Source organism: Macaca thibetana, chromosome 2, assembly GCF_024542745.1.
Source record: "Macaca thibetana thibetana isolate TM-01 chromosome 2, ASM2454274v1, whole genome shotgun sequence".
Classification (NCBI taxonomy): Eukaryota; Metazoa; Chordata; class Mammalia; order Primates; family Cercopithecidae; genus Macaca; species Macaca thibetana.
In genome coordinates this window covers 79505042-79531492 of record NC_065579.1, presented here as the reverse complement: position 1 = coordinate 79531492, position 26451 = coordinate 79505042, and the positions used below count along the sequence as shown (strand labels likewise).

General features: G+C 35.1%; 1 protein-coding gene, 1 long non-coding RNA gene and 1 other non-coding gene across 6 annotated transcripts in view; 1 reads left to right on the top strand and 2 right to left on the bottom strand.

Moving 5' to 3' along the window:
• The window catches only part of NAALADL2 (N-acetylated alpha-linked acidic dipeptidase like 2), a 1132125-nt gene that overhangs the window by 25490 nt on the left and 1080184 nt on the right, over positions 1-26451 (bottom strand). For 3 of the 4 annotated variants that reach the window (XM_050780093.1, XM_050780092.1, XM_050780094.1), the window contains one exon: positions 25786-25984. In XM_050780093.1, the coding sequence (XP_050636050.1) occupies positions 25786-25984 (199 nt within the window). Of the gene's footprint in view, positions 1-25785; positions 25985-26451 lie in introns of those variants that run through there. The other variant, XM_050780095.1, reaches the window with a different exon arrangement.
• LOC126948376 (uncharacterized) lies at positions 2589-5851 on the top strand. Its single transcript, XR_007723424.1, has 3 exons — positions 2589-2655; positions 3761-3972; positions 5570-5851. It is a non-coding gene; the product is annotated as an uncharacterized LOC126948376 (long non-coding RNA).
• On the bottom strand, positions 11615-11718 carry LOC126949430 (U6 spliceosomal RNA). Its single transcript, XR_007723734.1, has one exon. It is a non-coding gene; the product is annotated as a U6 spliceosomal RNA (small nuclear RNA).

Below are 26451 nucleotides of genomic sequence, written 5' to 3'. Positions count from 1 at the left end.
TATGCTTTTCTCCTGTTAATCTGCCTTAGGTAAGTTTAATTCGTAGACTCAGCAAGAAGCCCTAGGAGGGTAGAGAATAAATTTTGCCTCCCTTACCCCTACAAGACAAGCTTCCTGCCCCATCACCACCATTCTCTCTCTCCATGATCTGGAGCACATTAAAGTTATTTAACTCTGAAACTCTTCTTCCTCACTTGTAAAACGGAAACTATTAGTCCTTACAACCTAGAGTTTTTATAATAATTACATGAACTGAAATATGTAAAGTGCTTAGCACAGTGCCTGGCATATACAATAAAAAGCTTTATATGTGTTACTTATGCTATTATTTGAGATGTTTGCGTTTGGCTTCCTTGGGCGCATAAGCCCACAGCCCCGTAATTCTCAACTGACTTTGGCCTTAGTAACACAGAGCTGTGAGACTGTAACACAGAGCTGTGAGACTATCAGATGACATCTCCTGCCCAGGAAAGAATTCGTCCAAAAAGAACTTTCCAGTAACAAGAGAGAGACCACTACTATAGGTCACTTCTAGGCCAAGTACATATCATGCCTTGTAAGAGTCTATACAAATAAACTAGCTACCCTTTTATATCTGACCATGCCATTAACTAATTGAAAATGCCACCCATTCTTATTTTCTTGTAACTACTCTACTTCCCTAGTGCTACTTTTTTCTGTATATATCCTCATGGCCAAACCAGGAAAAAGCTATCTGGCACTCTGGACTGTGCTTCACAGGGAATGAATCCCTTCCTCCACATCCCTAGTAATTCAGCCCCACCAAATAACTTTAAATTTTATATTGCTTAAGATAGGAAGGTATTGGTTTTCTAGCCAGACATATGTTAGTCACAAAGAAGAAAGATTATTTTAAAAGATGTATGCAGGTCAGAATAATCAGACAGCCAATAGTAGTGGTATACACACAGACACATAGACTGCATATGAAAACATTATGCTAAATGTATTTTAAACTATTAGAGAAAATGTATCTTGAAGTTCATCATTAGGTTGAGAGAAGCAAATTCTTTGTAATTTTTAAAGGATCATGGTAAATTATCGAGGAAAAGTTCTACATTTTCTGACTTGGAGTATCGGAGGAGATCCAGCTACTGACTCTCAGAGATACTGATGAAAGGAAAGACTTTTGTGGTCTGGATAAATTACAGCACAAATTTAACACAGTTCAGAGTCCAACTAGTCATGTTTTGCCAACAACCTTAGGCAGAGTTTGTTGATTTATTCTGAGTGCAACCACAGAGGCTGATGGTTTTATCATACCACTCGTCATACACTCTTGTAACTCTGACAGATATTTGTCTCTTCTTGGCAAAGCTCTTGAAGAACACGAGTTTCTTGTTCATTGTGTATTTCTCCACATTGTGTATTTACTATCTAAACAGTAGATAGTAAATAAATTTGATTGCATAAATTAATAGTGATAAAAGTAATAACTAGTACTTGAACATTTAGTATATTCTTACCCATATTCCAAGCATTTTGCATATTTTAATGCATATAATCCTCAAAACGACTTAATGTCATAGGTACCATTATTATTTCCATTTTATAGAGAAAGAAACTGGATACAGAGAGATTAGCTTAACATCACATAGCCCTTGACAAGTAGAGTCAAGATTTAGAAAAGTACATTATTGAAAGGGTTTTAATTTCAATATTTTAACTGCTTTTGGATTTAGTTTAAAACAATATTCCAACAGGAGCTAAATTTGAAACTCATGGATGACAGAAAAAAAGCTTCTGAAAGAAACAATACAATAGACCTTTTCCAACTTGCCAGAGTGTAGCAAACCCCAAACTGACAAAAATTCACAGTTTCATCAATAAGAAGACAGCAAATATATTTTTCTCCTTACTCCATGACACTGGTTCCCTTTCAAAGTCAAGTTAGATAGTATGAGATAGTTGCCTGAGAGTGTTTTGTAACAATGGAGTCAGTTTATTACAGATATTAAGCACTCACCCACCCACCCTAAGCATTTAAATCTGTGTCTCTTTTAATGTAGCAATTTAGGGTTGAACCAGCAGGTATTTTCTGAGCATAATAAAGACATTTGTTCCAAAAGCAAAAATATAAAAATAAAAAATATAACCTTCAGATATGTGCTTCATAAACTCTGACTCTACTCCCTTCTTATCCACTGTATCTCTGTTAAATGCCTGCCCCTTTTGATAGAGGGCAAAAAAATCATGAATTGAGACTTAATCATTGACAAACTTTCTATAAAATTTCTTGAATAATTTTTATTAAGCAAAATTGGGATCAAAGTCCAGTCTTCGAGATGCAGACTTTGGGATAACTGCTTTTTAATGTAAAGGGAATGCAACAGGTAAATAAAAGGGGAAATCTACTAAAATAAAATTAAGCAGTTGAAGACAGATTTTAAGTTGTATTCATTTACTAAAAATGGTAATCGACGGTTTCCATAAAAGAATTGCTCAGAGAGGTCCAAACAAATAAGGACTATGGGGGAAGAAAGAGACTGTGTTTTCTGAATGGCAGTTGTTGGTAATATAAGGACAATAAGAGAATTAGAATGTTGGATGGGGGAAGGAGAGCCAATGTTACAGGCTTAAAGAATGAATGAGCAACATGGGATGAAAGACAGCAGCGAACAGGCTACTGGGGAGGTATGTCAAATGGAGGAGAGTACAGTAATATGAAAGAGTTGAGGGGAGAATGTTTGATTTGTTTTAAGACAGGCCTTGGAAGTATGTTTTCAAATCAGAGGGCAGAAATGACTGCAGCAACCAGAACGATTGATCATGTGTAGAAACGAAGGTGAGAAGAGCTCTGAAAATTGGTAGAGCAAGGCCATAAGGTAGGAGAAGGAGGAAAGAGGGGTGGCCAAGTTAGCTTTGGAAAAAATCGCTTTTACTCTTAGACAGAAGTGAGGGAGAAAAAGATACACACGGTAAGACATAAAGGGATGAAAAAGACGGAAAGTTCCTGTGCTGGCTCAGTTAAAATACTTTATGACTCAATTCTATTAATATAATTTACTTGCTATTGTCCACTAACACTACAAGTGTAGTAGTGTCCTGGCTAACCACAGCTACAACTTTTCTAGACCACTGGGACTCCTGTGATGTTAACACATTATTGCTTCTCTGTTGATTCTTGTGGTATCTGTGTAGTGTGTGATAACACATTGGGGTTAGATTTCAGTGATTCTTTCTGATGGGGTGCCCAAAGCAATTTCATCCATGATTACAGACTTAGATGAATTCAGGCGAACAGACATTGCAAATTAGCAAAAGAATGCTAAGGAAACATCTAATGAGAATTTAAAGAGAAAGTACTTTACCTTTGGATCATCTAGTTTCAAGCATAATGCCTAGAATAGGATAGGCACATAAATGTTTGTTGAATTAAAGGATTTATGAATGAAGCAAATAGCAGAGTTTTTGTTTGCTTGTTTGTTTGTTTTAATGGGGCTTTAGAGAAATCAGATTATAGTTGCAGAAGTTTAGTAGCTATAAGATGAATTTTGAGTAACAACTATTATTACAAGTAATTTCATCTGAAAATAATATTATTCAAAGATAAAGAAAATATTCATTTTCTATATTAAGTATGACAGATGAACGAATTTACATTCAACAATCATTTTAAATTTGAATTTTGTTTTGTTTTGTTTTACTTAATGTCTCAGACACTCACTCCTGTGGACTCCCATATTTACTTTTCCTTTTTATATCTTCCTGCTTCTACATTTGCCATCCACTATCACAGACACCTATAACAACATCACTAACCACGGTTGGGGTAATGGAGAATTTCTTTAAAAAAAAAAAAAAAAAAAGGCCTTACTACTTTCTGATCATATCTTAGACATATCATAAGCCCAACATCCTACTTCGAGTCAATTCAAGTCAATTGGGTATAAGAAAAAATGTTGGATATTTGGGAACATCTATAGCAACACTGTATAGTGGAACTATAATGTAAGTTGCATGTGTAATTTTACATTTTCTAGTAGTAAATTAAACTACATAAAAAAGAAATAAATGATGTAGTTTTATTTTATTTACAGAATATTATAATTTCAACATGAATCAATATAAAAATTATTAATGCTACATTTTCACTTCATTTTTATTTTGTGGTAGCATGTCTTAAAATCAAGTGCATATTTTATACTTATGTTAATTTTCACTAACTATATTTCACATTATCAGTAGCCACACATTGCTAGTGGCTACCACATTGAACAGCATAGATCAATAGGTCCAGATTACACAACTACAGGCTATTTTTTAACTAAACAGCTAATTGAGTTCCTTAAAAAAAATTATTCAGAATTATTTTCTTCCTGAAAACAAAACAATGAGTCAGGCTTATAACTACTTATATCTACTTTACTATATTGTTAGGCTCTGTATACTCTTTATAGATATCTGATAAGGGAGTTGTAGGAATAAGCCAGGCATTTTTTAAAAATAAGGATTTAAAAAAATTTTGTCCTAACCTTTTCTTTTAAAATGAATATAGGTAATGAAATGGAAATCTGAAACAGCAGTTTATTTCTCTTTTTTTTTTTTTTTTTGAGACGGAGTCTCGCTCTGTCGCCCAGGCTGGAGTGCAGTGGCCGGATCTCAGCTCACTGCAAGCTCCACCTCCCGGGTTTACGCCATTCTCCTTCCTCAGCCTCCCGAGTAGCTGGGACTACAGGCGCCCGCCACCTCGCCCAGCTAGTGTTTTGTATTTTTTTAGTAGAGACGGGTTTTCACTGTGTTAGCCAGGATGGTCTCGATCTCCTGACCTCGTGATCCGCCAGTCTCGGCCTCCCAAAGTGCTGGGATTACAGGCTTGAGCTACCGCACCCGGCCAGCAGTTTATTTCTTAACATTCTTATAAGTTAAACATTTTTTGCTGCATGCTGCCTGTATAGAGGTCCTGTCTATATCTAGCTTACCATAAATCTTACTGGTTAGAATTTTCATATCAAGGAAAGCAAATAAATATCTTATAATCTTGTTAAAATAACTTGAAGATGCGCTCCCACCCCTGAGGCCTTTCACCATGTAATTCAGAGTAAAGATTAGTGGTCATGTTATCGAATCCTAAAATAATAGTGTATATTAGAAACATTGACAGATCTTTAATTGTAGCAGCACAAAGTGTACTACTAACTGTACCACACATCATCAATAAATAGGAATTTAGGATGCAGTTTGCTGCCTTGACCTTCAAGCTCCAATTGTGTTTCAGTCATCAAGAGTTCATACATAGTATAATTTACAATCTCTGAAAAGACACTATGTGGACACAATAAACTACATATGTTATATGGGAGAAGAGTGGATATATAGTTGGCTTTATGGTCTCAAATTCAGTCAACCTTACTGGCAGAATTCACTTATGTTAATTCATTGCTTTTCCATCAGTAGCAAATAGCTAGTGTTTACTGTCATTTTTTTTTTTTCTATGATCTTATAACATGTGCTCATTTTAGAGAACTTTAGATATTGTCCTGTTAAGCCAAAAACATTTAGGTCTCAAAGATCTCTCAGCAAACATTTTTCTGATTATCACTTTAAGATGAATACTCCTGAATTACATGAAAAGTTAAAATTATACTCTCCTATAGCAGAAAGAGCTACAATCAAGATGACTTTATTTATGGACAGTAACATTCCTACTTATTCTGAGGTCATGCTTCCTGAACACTGCAATCAAATTAAAATAACTGCAATCGAATTAAAATTATTTGCCCTTGGAAGGACAAATAACTCACAAAGTCCAACAGACTCTCCCTTAAGAGAGTTGGAATAATACTGAGTAACTGAAGCAATCACCAGCAGGTTCTAGCAGCTAGACACAATGACATCAATTAGAAGTAACCAATAACAATACAGAAACAAAAAGAAAAATAACAAAACACTAAAGTATTAATTCACTCTTCTAGTTTTCAGTAGCAGACTATCTGCAGTTATTTTGTCATAGAGGCAAATGACTTTCTTTGAGGACTTTATTGTATTATAAAAGAATATATAACTTGACCTTCAATCAACAAGAGAAAGTTAAATGTTATTTAAGTGGATTTTGAGAAACATAACAACTGTGATACCTTTCAGTAAGATTTTCTTGAGAAATACCCTTCCACTTTCTCATTAGCATCTCTTGAAGACTGGAGTCTACTAATTTTAAGATCCTGCTTAAGCACCACCTACCTGTTATCATGATGCCTGCCTAAATCCTACCCCAGCTGAAGAAAACAATAACACAAATCCTTTTACTCCTCAATTTCTCTGTAACTGTTTCTTCACCTTTTTGGCAGTTATTGTTGAAGATATTTTATATGAATTTTAGATTCTAAGGCACAGGAAACACTAAAGTGTTGCAGAAGAAACACTGAAATGTCACAGAGGTTAGGTTACAACAGCAGGAAGGATCTACTATTCCTAGGGTTGGAGAATGGAAATATTTGGAAATATTAAAGCTTAGAAGCTCAAAGGAAGCGTCCTGTGAAGTTGAAACTCAGGCCTCTGAATAGGGGCCACTGCTTAGCTATAACTGATGTCTCTGAGATCAGAGATGGAACCCTGTGTAACTGGACCCCAGACTTACAAGGAAGGACTTTAGTCCGCTTGCGCTGGTGTCTCTGATGAGTATCGTGAGTCTGATTTAACTAATGCTGGAAAAAGTGAAAATCAGTATTAACTTCTACTACTAGAATGAACTGTCTCTACTTAGGTGAAGAAGCATTGTTAGGGTGACAATGACAGGAAACGAAAGCTAAAACAGGAACAAATTGTAAATAGAAAGAAGCATCTTTTCTTCCTCCCTCTGGTTTCCAGCTTTCTTTTACTGCTTCTTATTAGAGTTTATCAGGGAGTCAACTGGCAAAGTGAAAATGCAGTTTGTAGAGTCCTAGTCCGAGGTTAACACAAGATAGTATACAAGGATGGGATTGCAACAACAACAACAACAAAATAAAGCTTAATAAACTGGCACATCTATTCAGAAGAAAGCTACTGTCTAATCTACACTCATATTCCTTGTATTATCTGGTGCAGTGAGCTGAATGGTGACTGTAAAGATATGTCCAGATTTAAATCTCCAGGACCTATAAATGTTACCTTATTTGCTAAAAGTGTCTTTGCAGATGTTGATATGGTTTGGCTGTGCCCCATCCAAATCTCATCTTGAATGATAGTTCCCATAATCCCCACGTGTCTTGGGAGGGACCCAGTAGAGGGTAATTGAATCATGGGGGCGGTTCACTCTTGGTGTTCTCATGATGTGAGTGAGTTCTCAGGAGATCTGATGGTTCTATAAGGGTCTTTTCCCTCTTTTGCTCTGCCCTTCTTGCTGTTGCTATGTGTAAGTTTCCTGAGGCCTCCACAGCCATTCGGACCTGTGAGTAATTAAACCTCTTTCCTTATAAATTACCCAGTCTCGGATGTGTCTTTATTAGCAGTATGAGAACAGACTAATACAGATGTGATTACGGATTTCGATATAAGGAGATTATCCTGTATTATGTGAACGAGCCCTAAATCCCATCACAAGTCTCCTTGTAAAAGAGAGATGGGGAGAGATTAAATAGATACACAAAGAAGAGAAGGCCATGTGAAGACTGAGGCAGAGATTGGAGTGATATGGTCACAAACAAGGGAATGCCACAGTCACAGGAAATGGATTCTCCCTTAGAGCCAGAGAAAACGTGGCCCTGCTGACCTCTTGATTTCAGGCTTCTGGCCTCCAGAACTGGAAGGGAATAAATTTCTGTTGTTTTAAGTCACCTAATTTATGGCAATTTGTTATGAAAGCCACAGGAAACTAATACATTTAGGTTATGCCTTTTACATAATAGATATTACAATTTTATGAAGTAAGTAAAATCAGAATCACAAAACATTTTATTTACTTAGAGAAAGTTTAATCTACATAGAAAATCTACTAACATAACACTAATGAGTTAAGATAAATGGAACCTGTCTAACCCTAATCAAAATTGTATGCAAAATTAATAATTTGACTTTGGAAAATATGATTTTATGGATTATCAAGCCTTTCAATTGTGACTTATAATAATAAACGTATAAAATAAAAGGGCAAACATTTTCTGAAGTAAAATGAAGCATAAGTACTCATCAATCTCTAGTAGTTAATCTATAAAAATATTTTACTACATTTTAAATTCTTAACTCTATGTCTGAAATGACTTTCTATTCACCCATTTGATATTCTATTTTAGGAAAAAGATGGCATTATGAATCAGCTTTGAAAAAATGACTATTCTTTAGTTGTTCAAAGCTGTCTATTTAATTTCATGGTTAAGAAAAGAAAAGAGAAATTGGAAACACAGGAAATGTACAAACCACCTGCAGAGAGGATACTTAACATTTGGTGCCTATATTACATTCTTCCCTGTAAAACTTTTGTGTCTGACAAGGCTACATTTTATTGGCTTTTGAATTATGTATTGTGTAAAATTGTGTAAAATTAGATTGAGTTAGCATATCATCCAAACTCCCTGGTGTAGCATATGTAAGCTTTGATTAGAAGATGAGACCTACTATGATTAGCAATAAAAGAATTGGAGGCACTGTACCTGGCACAGTTGAAGGCTATCCCTTCCAGAAATATTTGGCTATGTTTCCTCCCATTTCACATTATTGCATAAAGACTAGATTACTATTTGCATATAATTATTTTTGATGAGAAAGAGAAGGCAAGGCAAATTTTTAGTCTACATTAGGATTAGCCAAATATAACTAGACAGATACAAACAGAATTTCTTCTCAAGATTATTTAGTCATTTAAAGTGCGTAACAAAAGTAATCTTGCCTTGTCAATCATATTATTTGAGCTGGAGTCAGCAGAATCCCATTTAGAAAAGATTCATTCTTTCTACATCATAGCTGTTAAAACCCACTCCTCATGGGAAAGATCTGCTATTCTTGATTTCTTCCCTCATCTTTATTCTCATATCTAATCCATCACCAAGTTTTTGTAGATTATATGTCTGAAATGTTACAAATTAATCTTCTCTATATTTGCGTTCCCACCAACATGATCTCTGTGATGATTAATTTTACATGTCAATGTAGTGAGGCAATACTGCCTAGTTGCTTGTTCAAACACTAGTCCATATGTTGCTGTGAAGGTGTCTTACAGATGCAATTAAGATTTACAATCAGTTGACTTTAAGTAAAGGAGATTGCCCTTGATAATGTGGGTAGGCTTCATCTAATCAGTTGGAGGCCTCAAAAGCAAAACATGAGGTATCCTGAAGAAAAAAGAACTCTGCCTTGGACTATTAATACAATATAGAAATTCTAAGTAAATTTATAGCCTGCTACAGCCTGCCTACAGATATTGGAGTCAAGACTATAACATCAACTCTTCCCTGAGTCGTCAGCCTTCCTTATCCATAGATTTCACACTTGCCAACCTCCTCAATCATATGAACCAATTCCTTAAAATTACACACAGACACACACAGAGACACACACATAGGGACACACACACACACATATGCACACACACATATACATGCAATCTCTTACTGTCCTATTGTTCTGTTTCTCTGGAAAATCCTGACTGACATGCCTAGATTATTAAAAGAGCACATCAGTGCTAATTTTTCCATTTCTTCCATTACCTCTAAAATCTGTTTTCTACGTAGCAATCAGAGATATACAGAATACATGATGATAGATTACACATAAATAGACAAAAAGTATGTTATAACCTATCTATAATCAGATATTAAAGGTCCTGAAAATAAGACTTAACCCCTCTCTGTGGCCTCTAGGCCCTTGTTTAATTTTTCAGTCTCAGCCCAAGTTACTCCCCCAAATCTATTTAGCTACCTTAAAGGAAAAGGTGATGTTTCTTTCCTTCAAGACATTTGTAAAGTTTGTGATGACATATTTATTTGTTCTTTTGTCTGCTTATTTTCTGTTTCTTCCCAACAGAAAGTAAAGTCCCAAAGGGTAAGGTTGATATTTATATTTTTGAGCATTGTATTCTCAGTGCCTGGTATAGTTTTGCATATGCATATTAATTCATAAGCATATGAATTAATAAGTATAATGGAATCAGTAGTAATTTTAGATAAGTATTTTGAAAAAGTGACATCAAATTCTAACTTACAGGCACGAAAGGTAGTAAGATTAAAAAGAGAATCAGGAAATGCAAGAAACAAAATATCACCCAAGCCATAGGCATTAATCTTATAGTCTAGATAGGAGTAACGGCAAAAGTATTAAATATCCATTTTTGTATGTGTAAGATAAAATATATTCTGCTTCTCTTTTGGCTCACAATATGACCATTTTATTCAAACTCTGTTTGAAATCTTCTTTTTATACCACTCCAGTCTGTGAAGCTACTACTTTTTTTTTTTTTTTTTTTTTTTTTTTTTTTTTTTTTTTTTTTTTTTTTTGAGACAAAGTCTCATTCAATCGCCCAGGCTGGAGTGCTGTGGAGCAATCTCAGCTCACTGCAACCTCCTTCTCCCAGGTTCAAGTGATTCTCCTGTCTCAGCCTCCGGAGCAGCTGGGACTACAGGGGCGCAGTACCACGCACAGCGAAGTTTTTGTATTTTTAGTAGAGACGGGGTTTCGCCACGTTAGCCGTGCTGGTCTCAAATTCCCGACCTCAAGTGATCTTCCAGCCTCTGCCTCCCGAAGTGTCAACATTACAGGCGTGAGCCACTTTTGTTTGTCAAAAAACAAATGCCTGACTGAATTTGTTTTTTAAAATAAAATTCAGAATGGCTGCAACCAGGTTCTATTCCTTAACTAATTTATGTAATTTACCATCTCTGGTAACTTTGAAGAAAAGAAAAAGTAATTTTTCTGAACTTCAGAGCCCTTACCAACACCATGGGAAAATACCAACCTGGATGAGTAATCTGATAGATCAAAAAACTGTATACGGAGCCCCTGGGAGTACGCGGAGAGAAAGACGGCTTTCAAACAAGAAAGGCCTGGTAAAATTACCAGCTCCAACAATTATTACATAAGCTATTGTGAAGACCAGAGATATACATCCAGTATATTAAGTGTCTGGTACATGAGTTTTATTTAGTTCTTAAAATTCTCATAGGCAGTATCCTGATAGCCTAACCATTGTTTGATATGGACATGTATTATACATGGAACAATCCCAATAAAACCTGGTGTGGGCCGACAAAACCCCAATAAAACCCCATCATGACCAATTATGGCACAAGGCAGGTCCCTGTTCTTTTAAGATCTAGGGAAAAGGGCATAAAGGACCAAGAAAGTTTCTCTGGATAAATTAGTCAACAAACATTTTTCAAAGTGCAGAAAAAGATACAAAATTTGCAACAGTCATCACGCAGGACTTGGAAGGCAGAAGTAGAACCGAATCTGCTTTCTTCAGCAACGGTTGCAGGCAGACAAACAGGCAAATGTCAAAAGGAGATTCATAGAATTTCTCAGAGAGCTGCTGGAAGTTGCCTGCCTGAGAACGGCAGGTGGCGGGTGCTGTCATTGAAGGTTCTATTTCAGTTCTAGTAGTTCTTGATTCTATGAAACTTAGCTTAAAGAAAGCTAAAGAAACTTCAAGCTTCCTTGACTTTACAATACATCTTTTTTTGTTTATAATAATATGGAACACTTCATGAATTGTCATGTCATCCTTGTGCAAGGGCCACACTAATCTCTGTATCATTCCAATTTTAATATATGTGATACCAAAGTGAGCATTTCCATCACTTTTATATCTTCAACACTTCTAATGCACATATGTACATATAATTCTATTCAAATTATTCCTAATTTGAATACCTAGATTGCCTTCTTTCTCAGTGAAACTTGTCAGATAAAGCTGGCTTGGAGGAAATACTTGAACCCCACTAAATGTAATTTGAGGGTTTGTTGCAGTTTTATAAGGATTATATCAATTATAAATTAAATCATGTATTATATTTAACTCTAATTATAGACTATGGGGTGAGTACTTCCCATTTCATCCATTATTGCCCTTATAAATTTCCAAGTTGATCTAATCTAAGTATGATTATAAATTTACAGACTTATATTTTTTAATCAGTTGAAAATGTTGTAGTCTTGTGTTTTTAGCAAGCAGACTGGTTAAGCAGCACAATCAAGTGTAGTGGCTGGCAAACCAGGTACTCCTTCGAGGTGACTGTGGAAACAGGCAACATTCATGTTCCTTTCCTTATCAACTAGTGTAGCTCATGTAAGCTTTCATTTGAACAAAGGATTCCACTGGGGATGGTATACAGGACTAAATATGTGCTTTATAGAATCGTGCCTATTGGCTGCCTGTCCTTTCCTTGTGTATCATCTCAATATGCCATACTGGCTCCATAGTTTTTGTGGCTTACAGATCTACTTTCTTATTATAAGAAGAAAATTTTGCTACTCGTAATCCAGAAAATGTCAAGTGCAAAATGATTCCTGAGCATTTCATCTACTAAACACATGATTTACACAGCAATTGGAAACTTTAGTTTCATTATGTAGCAAAATGAGGTTTCAGGTGCTTCAGTACAAAGAAAATACTCACCATGATCCTTTCTCTTAATTCTCTTTGGATCATATCAAATCAGAAAGATATTTATACCCATAAAATAAAATAAAATAGCAGATAAAATAAAGGAGAGAGAAACAAATGCTAAAATGTCTAACCTGGCTTCATAGGGAACCCACTGAAATAATTATTTCCCTGAAATGCATTTAAAAATATGGAACTCAATTTGTATTAGTTTTGAACACTTCCTCAACTAATATTTTCATTATCTTAGAGATTCACTAGTTTATCTCTTCTTACCTAATTGATTAGAGAGTAAATGTCATGGAAGTTAAGTGACTTATTCTGGAGTCTTTTGGGTCTTCAGCCCACAACTCTTAAGTTCCCAGTCTACCGAGCCCTCCTCTATACTATATTGTTATTTATGTAAAAACATTTTTAATTATAGTATATGAGATTTGGCAGAGAAATACGCCTACTTTTTAAATTACATCTAAGATTTACAGAGACACAAAGCGATAGACATTATTTTGAGACAAGATAATGTTACTGATTTAGGACAATAAGGCATCTGTCTTTTCCAGACATAGGGATAAATTTGGTGTCTCACAGATGCAATTTTGCCACTATCAAGGTTAAGGGATGTAATTCTGAAATGTGGAAAACTTAATTTATACATATTTGGCTCTATTAACACTAAAACCTAATTAAATTTATTGGTGATATCTGAGCAAACTAGGGATAATTTGGATCAAGTGTATGTGGTATTGTCTAGCAGAAAGAGTAGTGGTTTTAAAGAACACAAACTAGGTTTGAATCCCATTTCTGCCACACGTTAACTTTTCTAAGTCTTGGTTTTCTTATATGTATAAAGGGAGTAATAAGACCAATCTGGCAGAATTGTTAGAAGTGTTACAAATAATACATGAAAAATGTGCAGCACAGTGCCTGGTATAAACAAATCATCCTCTATGGAAAGTATTGTTGTTATTGTTAGTCTTAATTATTCAATGTACCATCAAGTCACAACTCACTCTCAGACTGGCAATGGGTCTTGACTTGCAAATATGACAACAGTAATTTTTTTCTCACTTTAAATGAGGATGTACCTTAAAACTGAAAGAAACATTTTTATAAAACCCAAACAGTTATACACAAAAGGATTACTATTTTGATACTAGCAGACAGGATCTCATATTAATTACTCTTATTTCATTGTCAATTGAAATTTTATTTTTTTTGGTCAGTTTTTTTTATTATTATTATTATACTTTAAGTTCTAGGGTACATGTGCATAACGCGCAGGTTTGTTACATATGTATACTTGTGCCATGTTGGTGTGCTGCACCCATCAACTCGTCAGCACCCATCAACTCGTCATTTACATCAGGTATAACTCCCAATGCAATCCCTCCCCCCTCCCCCCTCCCCATGATAGGCCCCTGTGTGTGATGTTCCCCTTCCCGAGTCCAAGTGATCTCATTGTTCAGTTCCCACCTATGAGTGAAAACATGCGGTGTTTGGTTTTCTGTTCTTGTGATAGTTTGCTAAGAATGATGGTTTCCAGCTGCATCCATGTCCCTACAAAGGACACAAACTCATCCTTTTTTATGGCTGCATAGTATTCCATGGTGTATATGTGTCACATTTTCTTAATCCAGTCTGTCACTGATGGACATTTGGGTTGATTCCAAGTCTTTGCTATTGTGAATAGTGCCGCAATAAACATACGTGTGCATGTGTCTTTATAGCAGCATGATTTATACTCCTTTGGGTATATACCCAGTAATGAGATGGCTGGGTCATATGGTACATCTAGTTCTAGATCCTTGAGGAATCGCCATACTGTTTTCCATAATGGTTGAACTAGTTTACAATCCCACCAACAGTGTAAAAGTGTTCCTATTTCTCCACATCCTCTCCAGCACCTGTTGTTTCCTGACTTTTTAATGATCGCCATTCTAACTGGTGTGAGATCGTATCTCATTGTGGTTTTGATTTGCATTTATCTGATGGCCAGTGATGATGAGCATTTTTTCATGTGTCTGTTGGCTGCATGAATGTCTTCTTTTGAGAAATGTCTGTTCATGTCCTTTGCCCACTTTTTGATGGGGTTGTTTGTTTTTTTCTTGTAAATTTGTTTGAGTTCTTTGTAGGTTCTGGATATTAGCCCTTTGTCAGATGAGTAGATTGCAAAAATTTTCTCCCATTCTGTAGGTTGCCTGTTCACTCTGATGGTAGTTTCTTTTGCCGTGCAGAAGCTCTTTGGTTTAATGAGATACCATTTGTCAATTTTGGCTTTTGCTGCCGTTGCTTTTGGTGTTTTAGACATGAAGTCTTTGCCCATGCCTGTGTCCTGAATGGTACTACCTAGGTTTTCCTCTAGGGTTTTTATGGTGTTAGGTCTAACATTTAAGTCTCTAATCCATCTTGAATTAATTTTCGTATAAGGAGTAAGGAAAGGATCCAGTTTCAGCTTTCTACTTATGGCTAGCCAATTTTCCCAGCACCATTTATTAAATAGGGAATCCTTTCCCCATGTCTTTTTTCTCTCAGGTTTGTCAAAGATCAGATGGCTGTAGATGTGTGGTATTATTTCTGAGGACTCTGTTCTGTTCCATTGGTCTATATCTCTGTTTTGGTACCAGTACCATGCTGTTTTGGTTACTGTAGCCTTGTAGTATAGTTTGAAGACAGGTAGCGTGATGCCTCCAGCTTTGTTCTTTTGACTTAGGATTGTCTTGGCAATGCAGGGTCTTTTTTGGTTCCATATGAACTTTAAAGCAGTTTTTTCCAATTCTGTGAAGAAACTCATTGATAGCTTGATGGGGATGGCATTGAATCTATAAATAACCTTGGGCAGTATGGCCATTTTCACGATATTGATTCTTCCTATCCATGAGCATGGTATGTTCTTCCATTTGTTTGTGTCCTCTTTGATTTCACTGAGCAGTGGTTTGTAGTTCTCCTTGAAGAGGCCCTTTACATCCCTTGTAAGTTGGATTCCTAAGTATTTTATTCTCTTTGAAGCAATTGTGAATGGAAGTTCATTCATGATTTGGCTCTCTGTTTGTCTGTTACTGGTGTATAAGAATGCTTGTGATTTTTGCACATTGATTTTGTATCCTGAGACTTTGCTGAAGTTTCTTATCAGCTTAAGGAGATTTTGGGCTGAGACAATGGGGTTTTCTAAAAATACAATCATGTCATCTGCAAACAGGGACAATTTGACTTCTTCTTTTCCTAACTGAATATGCTTTATTTCTTTCTCTTGCCTGATTGCCCTAGCCAGAACTTCCAACACTATGTTGAATAGGAGTGGTGAGAGAGGGCATCCCTGTCTTGTGCCAGTTTTCAAAGGGAATTTTTCCAGTTTCTGCCCATTCAGTATGATATTGGCTGTGGGGCTGTCATAAATAGCTCTTATTATTTTGAGGTACGTTCCATCAATACCGAATTTATTGAGCGTTTTTAGCATGAAGGGCTGTTGAATTTTGTCAAAAGCCTTTTCTGCATCTATTGAGATAATCACGTGGTTCTTGTCTTTGGTTCTGTTTATATGCTGGATTATGTTTATTGATTTGCGAATGTTGAACCAGCCTTGAAACAAGTTGTTAAATGTCTAGTCAAATTGTGTTTGAATGCTGTCTGTTAAAATGAGATATGTTCTTTCTTTTAATATTGACAAAATGAGTGACTGAAAAAAATGAAGCTTGAATTTCAGTATATTAATAGGTTTTTCTTAAAATTTGGGAGCTTTTTTGCTCCTTTTAGAAGTGGAAACTACAAAAATATGAAAGGATACATAATTATAAAACTAATGTATGTATTTATTCATAAAAGGGTAAAAGGAAATGTATATAATGATCAACGTTACAAAGATTTTGTATATGAGCCAGGTCTTCAACCTTCTTTTGGAAATTTTACATTGTCATTGCGTAGATTATAAAATTTTGTATTCATACATAGATTCTTTTGTGTAAGTGGTCGCTATTAAAATATGTAAAAAGCATTATGGTAATTCTTAATCACTAGTTATTTTTCATAGTCTAAAGAAATCAGAGGCATTGCTGATAGAATTAATGACAAGAGAAACAATGCTGGGGTTTTAGTTCCGTTCAGACCACCCACACCTCACTAAAAGAAAGTACAACCGGAACAAAGTAGTCATTATCCTAATCAAACACGGAACATGAGGTTCTATTGGGACTTATATAACTAACTCTAATTAAAACACCATGAAAACTGTATAATGAGATCATTGTTATTCTGAAGTGATTTGGGGGGGGTTGGGTTTCAACCTCTTAATTTTATGTATGTACTGAATATGTAGATGGAAATTGATTATATAATACCTGAGAAATGTGGCTTTTTAATAGTTCTGTCTCATGTCATTGCTTGCCTAAGTATAAACCGATTCTAACATCTTTCAAAAGCAAAGTTTTGGGAGCTTGTGTGTTTGAAAAATACTTTTAGTGGATTGCTTTCTTTGTTTATTCTTGGTTAAAGGCAGAAGCATCTTGACATTTACATTGCTATTTTTCTGCTTTCAAGGATGCTAACAAAAAAAAAAAAATGGTCTTGGCTAGGATTAGCTTGAAATGGTCCCCTGAACTTCCACAAGGTCATTCTGGCAATCTCTGAAATAATTTCCTTTATTATGAACCTGCTGTGACATCTTCCATAAGGACACAATGCCAGAGATACACAAGGCATGCATATGTATATACACATACATGTACTGTCCCTCAAATTACAAATAGGCTGTGCTCCCCAAACTCCTGATTATGGCCATTGTTTGGAACTCAGAAGTGTTTTCCCAAAGAAAGAATAATGTAAGTATAGTTACTTAGATAGTCCCTGTAGTCTGCTTAGCCAAGATGTAACTGAAATACCATACATAAAAAATAACAATGGGATACTAGACCATAATCAATAGTTTTGTTTTAAATGTAATAATTAGACTTTAATTCGTCTCTAATGGTGGTGTTGGAGGATGTTCACTTTTCCTGAGAGTCCTATTTCTATCTAGCAGTCAGAATTAGACACTAGCTCATGTTTGCTTTCTTGATTTCTCACGCCTTTCAAATCAACACAAATGAAAGAGTGAATCTCTGATTCTCTTTTCCAAAGCTACACCAAATTTACTATCCTTTTGTAAAATTTCCCGATAAACCTATCTTACCACAGTAATGCAGCAGTGTGTGTGTGTGTATGTGTGTGTCAGAATGGGGAAGAAAGGAAACCCTTATTACTGTTTAACTGCTATCTCTTTAAATGTGGAGAGAGAATAAAGATGAGATTTCTACGGAGATGTGCCATCTTAATGCATAAATGTGGGGTCATGTTCATATACCTTACACACATGTTATTAGCAGCATATTAATAGAAATCCTTTGTCATTATATTTTTGTTTGGAGCAGTTTTGAAATCCCATGGCTTTCTATTTGTATACTAAAAGATTCAAATCAAAGATCTTTCTCTTTCTGTTCAGCTTAGTCCAATCACTTTAAATAAAAGAGAGGGCAATAATTATTGCTCTCTCATTTTAAGACTATGTAAGCTAGTGCATGGGTGAGTGAAGAAAGGAGATAGAGACACAACAGTAACCTCAAGGACTCATACCCTTAAACATTGGAGTAATTTGTGAGAAGGCTAGAAATCTTGCTGAAATTTGCTAAAATAAGCTAAGAAGACGCACTTTTTAAAAAGATATTAAATTGCAACCACAAAATGGTTGGTTCCAAAATCTAAAAAGTAGTTTAAATGTCAAAACTTAAAACATGTAGGAGAATATGCCCCAGAAGACCATGATGCTTATACAACAGTACTCCCCAAACGCCTAAAGAAAGTGATTTAATAGAAGTCTTTTCTACTGGAAAAGGTTTGTCATTTAAAGACCCAAGATTTATTTTAGAAGCTAGTGCTACTTAGATATTTTACTCTTTTCTTAACTGCATATATAATGTCACTCCTCAAAGTCTATTTTCTATGAGATGTTGCAACCCCTCAATTGGCAAGCAATAAGCAAAGGTTTAATAAAGGGAAGGACAATACATTGAAAATTAAACGTGAAGGAAATACTTCACTGCTGTGATTCTGGGGAAAGAGAACTGGTGTCACTTAATTTTTAAATATGTCTCCCTTGGTTAATAGTGATATGGGGGAGCTTTGGAAATGAGAACATTATCAGAGTCTGAAGTATTAATAATCTTTTGAGATCTGTTTTAGAGATGAAAACCTGATGCTCAGAAATGCTAATTATCTTGCTGCAGACCATTTAAGAAGAAAAAGACAAATTTTCATCTCAAATCTCTTCCTACTTTTAAAGATCCCAAGTCCAGTGCTCTCTTATAATATCATTGTTATTTGGTATTCTTAATTTTGAAAGCTATTCTAATGTGAACAAGTGAGATGCTTATCACAAAAAGCAATATTAAAACTATATTGTATGACAAAAAGCAATTCAACAGAGAAAGGAGTCTTAACAAACAATGCTGGAACAACCGGACATCTATATGCAAAAAAAAAAAAAAAAAAAAAGAATTGAAACACAGACCTTATCCTTTTCATGAAAATTAACTCAGAATGGATCATAGGACTAAATGTAAAATGCAATACTACAAAACTTCTAGAAGATAATATAAGATAAAATCTGAGTGACCTTGGGTTTGACAATAACTTTTGAAGTATGACACAAAAAGCATAGGAAAGAAAAGTTGGTAAACTGAATTTTATTAAAATTATAATTTAATTTTCAAATTTCATTAAAATTAACAACTTCTGCTCTGCAAAAGGCACTGTTAAGAGAGTGAAAAGATAAGCCATAGTCTGGGAGAAAATCTTTTGCAAAACATGTATCTAATGGAGGACTGGTGTCCAAAGTATAAAAATATGCCTGAAAACTCAACAATAAGAAAAAACCCCTCAATTTTAAAAATGGGCAAAAGAGCTGAACAGATACCACATCAAATAAAATATGTAGATGGCAAATAAGCATATGAAAAGATGCACAACATCATATACCATTGGGGAACTGCGGATTCAAACAACAATGAAATATCAACATACACCTATTAAGAGTAGCTAAAATCCAAAACACTGACACAAATGCAGATGAAGATGTGGAGCGACAGAAAGTTTCATTGATTATTGGTGGGCATGAAAAATGGTACAGCAACTTTGAAAGACAGTTTGGCAGTTTCCTACAAAACTAAACATAGGCTTACCACATTATCCAGCAATTGCACACTTTAGTATCTGCTGAAATAAATTGAAATGTATGCCCACAAAAAAGCCTGCACCAAAATATGTATAGCCACTTTATTCACAACTGCCAAAACTTGAAAGCAACAAAAATGCCCTTCAATAGATAAATGAATAAACAAACTGGTATAGCTATACAATGGAATACTACTCAGTGATAAAAAGAAATGAACATGGAGAAAATGCACTGCATATTGCTAAGTGAAAGAAGCCAATCCAACAAGGTTGCATGCTGTACTATTCCAAATATGTGACATTCTGGAAAAGGCAAAGCTATGGAGACAGTGAAAAGATCAGTGGTTGCCAGAGGTTCAGTAGGAAGGAATGAATAGGTGGAGCACAAGAGATTTTAGGGCACTAAAACTGTTGTATATGACCCTGCAACAGTGGGTACATATTATTATACATTTGTCAAAGCCCAAAGAATATACAACCTAAAGAGCGAACCCTGATATTAAACTATTCATCTTAGTTTGTATCTATATTGATTCACCAATGTTGTATCAAGATTGGCTCATAGTAACAAATATACCAACACAAGATTTTAACAATTGGGATAACTGTGTCTAGGAAGAGGGGATGCTGAGGAGTCATACGAGAATTTCGTACTTTCTGCTCAATTATTTTCTAAGCCTAAACCTGCTTTAAAAAATAAAGACTATCAATTTGTTTAAGAAAAGCTTCTTATAGTGGGAATGCACAGGTTTACCAGGTCAGACTCCTTGCTCTGCTTTTGTGGAGTAATAACTACAGGGAGCAAAAAAGGATCTAATGACAAAACGCAGACGCCCAGAGATCTCTCCAGACACACACAGTACCCAGGAGTGGTAGAGCACTGCCTACTGGAATGACAGTAAAGGAAGGAATGAGATAGAAGATTTAGAATTCTTAAGAAAATACAGAATCCCCTGTCTACTCAAGAGCAACAAGTCAAATTTTACACTGCCGAATTTGATAGTAGTGATATTTTCGTGACGCTTTGTAATTTTCAACATACTTTCACTGACGTGGTCCCTGAACATAGATATTGTTTTGCTGGCTCCCCACTACTGACCAAGTTCAGTACTTCCAATGTACTTCACAGCTTTTTCATTTATGGCTTTGCAGTCTATCCTGGTGCCCTTTCCCTCTCCCCTTACTCAGAATTAGATGCCCCTTGAAAACAGAGGTTGTGAGAGTTAATAGTCTGTAGAGCTGGAAATGACTTTAGAAATTATCTTTATCCACAGATCTTCATATAATTACATGTAGACACAGAGTGCTTTACCTAAATGGCTAGATAAATGAGGCAGAGAAGAGGCCCTTTCCAGTACTCAATCCTGTTTTCCCACCTAGACCTAGAGGAATTCTAAAATCAACCTGCAACGAGATTCTTAGAGCCACACAATCACTAAATTAACCAATTCTTCCTAAACATCACCTCCTAAATTGGCCCTTGGCTCTTCATTCCTGACACCAACATGTCAATTCATGTTCTTTTCACCCCATGCCTTTCCTACTCCTATATTCTTCCTAAAGCTTTCTGCTCTCTCCTGACTCCAGTGCACCCTCTCAGGAACACCAGATAAATCCTCCTAACAACACATATTTCTCCATGGCTTTTTTGTGTCCTTGAAAAATAAAGCCCAAACCTCTCAACAGAACATTTAAGGGACTCCACAACTTGATCTTACCTACCTTTGCATAACCACGAACCCAATGACCATTCAAACTAGTCTACCTTTTGTACTTCACTCCTGAGCACACCACACACAACTTCTCCTTTGTGTCTTTCTTCAAACTGTCGTCCTGGAAATGCACCTTAATTTAATGGGCATACTATCATTCCCTCAAGCCCATATACATCTTTCTCTTTCCCTATAAAGTCTTCTGTGGCTGGGCATGGTGGCTCATGCCTGGAATCCCAGCACTTTGGGAGGCCAAAGCAGGCAGGTCACGAGGTCAGGAGTTTGAGACCAGCCTGACCAACATGGTGAAACCCTGTGTCTACTAAAAATACAAAAATTAGCCAGGCATGGTGGCATGTGCCTGTAATCCCAGCTAATCCGGAGGCTGAGGCAGGAGAATCGTTTGAACCCAGGAGGCAGAGGTAGCGGTGAGCCAAGATCCCGTCACTGCACTCCAGCCTGAGCGACAGAGCGAGACTCCATCTCAAAAAAAAAAAAAAAAAAAAAAAATGTATTTCTTGACTACCACAAGACAATACTTTCTCTCTTCACTGAATCACAAAAGTACTTCTTGGCTGTAGTATTCATTGGGTACTTTGAGTAAGTATTCTGTACCTGTATTTGATATATAATTTATGTATTTTAGCTCTTGAATTAAATTAAGCTCCTTGAAGGTAGGGATCTTATATTGCCAGTTTCCAGCAGTATTGCACAGAGCAGCGTTCAATGAGGAGCCAGCTTTAGATGCAACATCATAGGATTCAAAATCTTTGAATCCTCTGTTTCCAGATTATTGGGAATATTATTCTGCATATTCCAAAAATAATATTTTCCAATGTTTAGTGGCACTTTTATTGAGACGATATTTTTTGGGACATGATCTAAATGCAAAATGAAGTATTTGGCTTTATACAGTAAAGTTCTGTCAAGAACTTTCTTAAAATGCAAATCATTTTTCACTTCTTTCTTATGTATTAGATGAGAATTCTGTATGTCCAATGGGTTAAAGAGTGAGATTCTTATGTGAATAACATCTCTAAAGACTGTTTAACATTAAAAAGAAATTGAACCCTGTTTACCAAATGTTCTTTTGTACAATATTATTAACAATTGCATTTTATCTCTATATAATTATCGCTATAAATAATCAATCTACTTTTCATTTGCTTAAACTCAAATTTTTACTTTGAATATTTCCTTCCCCATTGAGAATGTGCTTATAACCATTGAGAGTGTAAATCCTATTGTAATTTTGAAATGTTTGCATCAGTAATTTTTAGAAATGTGAATTAGCTATCAAGAAAAAACATGAAGTAGGATGATTTGTTACGTATTTTATAAATGAAGTACAAATTTGTGACAATTTTGAGATAAAGGTCAGTCAGATACATCTAAATGAAAGTAATCTATTTACACTGTTATAGTATATATATGTATATACACATAAATTAATATATATAAATTAATAAACTAACATGAATTAATAGAGCTAAGGAAAAGAACGGGAGACATGTATCCCTTCAATAACTATAGTAATAGTTTAGCACAATTTCAAAATAGTGAACCAAAAATTTTCACTCCTAAAGTTTGTTATATGAGTTAGCACATTATTATAATCAATACTTTGAGGCTTGCATAATGAGAACACAAGGTATAGGTAATTACATTACTAACAGGAAAAAAATGTTTAATCATTTTTAACTCAGGGGCAGACAAATATCTACTTTTCTACTCAAAATGCATGATCAAGTAAATTGAGTTCATAAACATTTTTGAAAGGATAATAAAAAGTTTACCAGATGTATAATTTAGAACATAGAAGGGTCTTCCGTTTCCAGTGCAAGTGCCAAAAAAGACAAATGGGGAAAGCTGACTGTATTATACAAAACTATGTTCTTTCCATATAATTTGTAATAATTTCTGAATTTTTCTTAAAAGTAAATAGAATAATTTACTATATATATATATATATAACCTAAGTTATCTACTTTATGACTTTTTAGTAATGCTAGATTTTAAAATGTGGTTTGATTTTTCTCCTCAGCAATTATTACATCTAGCATCATTTTATTTATTTAATTACTTTGTTCATTCTGTTTCCCCATTCCCACCACTAGAATATACCTCATCAGGGAAGGTAACTTAAGGTGACAGCTATGTCCCTGATGCTTAAAAAAATACAAGGAGCTTACAAAGTGTCTTAACCATATCTTTAAACTCATACCTTTATGAGTTTAAAATCATAAAGGAAAATTATCAAATATCAGGCTTTAAAAACATCTTTTATTATTAAGGAGTCTCATTCCACCATCTCCTTTTATAGATGTAGAAATTAAGATGTTGAAAGATTAAGTGATGTGTGAGGTCACAGAACTTTAGTACTAATGGGCACCTTAAACCTCATGTGGTCCAAATATTCAGGTGCTTAGGGCCACCCAGCCTATTGTTTAATGTCTGCAGTGATAAGGCTTTTGCTATTTTATAATAGCAAAATATTTATTCTTTTACTTTTTTCTCATATGTAATGAAGATTTCTATACCTGTACATCAATTCTTTAGTCCTAGTTAAAACCTTTGTTTATACATAGTATGTCTAGACCAGGGTATATCATGAGAAGAAGCGGGAGGCAAAGAGATATTGGGGGAAGAATGGAGTAGGAGGAGTTTAGGCCAGAACTTTCAGTCTTAAAGGGCCACAAATTTAGACTTCCACACTACATAAAACTATACATACATACATACACATACCCACATATACACATATATAAAATATATATACACAAATATATACATATGTATACTATATATACACATATACATATACTAAATATGTCATATACACACATTACATATGTATATATTAAACAGAAGAGTATGTATTTATATGTCGTGTCTCATAGAATTATCAGTTAAATAAAAACTGTTTAAATATGCCATAATCTTTTTCTAAAATGTGTAGAGATTCAGGAGGTATATGTGCCGGTTTGTTACATGGACGTATTATGTAATGGTGAAGTTTGTGCTTCTAGTGTACCCATCACCCAAATAGTGAACAGTGTATCCAGTATGTGACTTTTCAAGTCTCCCTCTTTTGCAGTTTCCAGTGTCTGTTTCTCTCTGTATATCCATCTGTATCTATTATTGATCTCCAACTTATGTGTGAGCACATGTGGTATTTGATTTTCTGTTTCAGAGTTATTTCACTTAGGATAATGGACTCCAGCTCTATCCATGTTGCTGCAAAAGACATGATTTCATTCCTTTTGATGACTGCTTAGTATTCCATAGAGTACATATACCACATTTTTTAATCCAATCATATGTTGATAGACACTCAGGTTGATTCTATGACTTCACCATTGTCACTAGTCCTGTGATAAACATATGAATGCAAGTATCTTTTTGATATAAAAAATTACTTTCCTTTGGGTAGATATCCAGAAATTAGCTTTCTGGGTTGAAAGGTGATTCTATTTTTAGTTGTTTGAGGAATCTCATACTGTTTTCCAAGTATATATAAAGGCTATACTAATTTACATTCCTACCAACAGTGTAGTGTATAAGCATTACTTTTTCTCCGCTTTCTCACCATCTGTTATTTTTTGACTTTTTAATAATAATCATTCTGACTGGTGTAAGATGGTTTCTCATTGTGGTTTTAATGACTTGGTTTTATGATGAGTGATGGGTACCATAATCTTTTAAACTTCATGTTTTCTTCATTTATCTTCTACTATATAAGGAACTTCAAAAACAAAGCCATACTGTACTCATAGTATTCTCTGAATCTGTATCTAATCTCCCTTCCATATAATTGTTAATATATTTTCAGAGAGCATTCCATGTGACTCTCCAACCAAACAAGCCTAATTCTTCAGTTGTTTCAATATCCGTCTAAATCCCACTTTCCCCTAAATATTAAACTTATTGAACGCCAACATAAAAATGTAGTTTCCAGAATTAAATACATTAATCTAGATGGGATCTTCATAGGAAAAAATAGCATGGACCTATTCCCTGATCTCGTCAAGAAAGTACATTTCTCTCAGTGCAACCTATAATTCTATTTGCTTTTTCATTGGCCATATCACATTTGACTCATATTGAAATTAATGTAAGACAATTCTTACTCATTTTCTCTGTGCTACTGCTAAGCCAAGTTTCTGTTATTTTATATTTCTGCAGTTTAATTTTTCTTTGCGGGGGGAAGTTCCTCAAATGAGTAACTGCTTTATAGTTTCTTTTTAAATACTGTTATGTTCATAGAAGATACATAATCTGAAAGTTAAACATAAACATTTAATTTAGGGCAAAAAAATATAATTTTTGAGACATGCATCCTACCTATAAAAACCTGGCGGCGCCTGCTTCACCAGAAAGCTTTTCTCCATGTCTTGGAGAATGTCATTCAGCATCCGGATGCGGTTGGATGCTCTCTCCTTGGGATCATTAGCAGGTCGCATCTCATCAGACTGAAAAAGTTCAGCACTCTCCCGCAGGCGTGACGCCATGGCTAACAGTTGATGAGTGTTGGGTTGATCACCTGGTGAAGATAAATGAGCCCATCTCAGAAGAGACATTCTCACGGGAGCAAATTAAGCATTTTCCCATCAGGACTCCAAGTTATAAACCAGACAGACCACTGAAGAAGGAAGAGGAAATTGTCGTTGACTCTTCTCTCTCTCTCTCCTTTTTTTTTTTTTTTTTTTTTTTTTTTGTCACTTGACAAAAGCAAGGATATATGTATTTGAACTTTACCTGTCCAAGGAAAAAGATTCAGTATCAAGTAAACTTTGAGAATATATTTATTTTACCCAAAGCATTCTGTCTAAACTTGTTTTTATATTCTACTAAATTAAGTTTATAACTGCTCATAATAATAATAATGGTAAATATGTACAGTACTGATTGTTGAAGGATTGCTATATTCCAGGCACTATGTCTTTAATATTGACCAAAACTTGCTTGTCACATTTCATAGAAGACGAGAACTAAGTAAGGTCAGAAAAT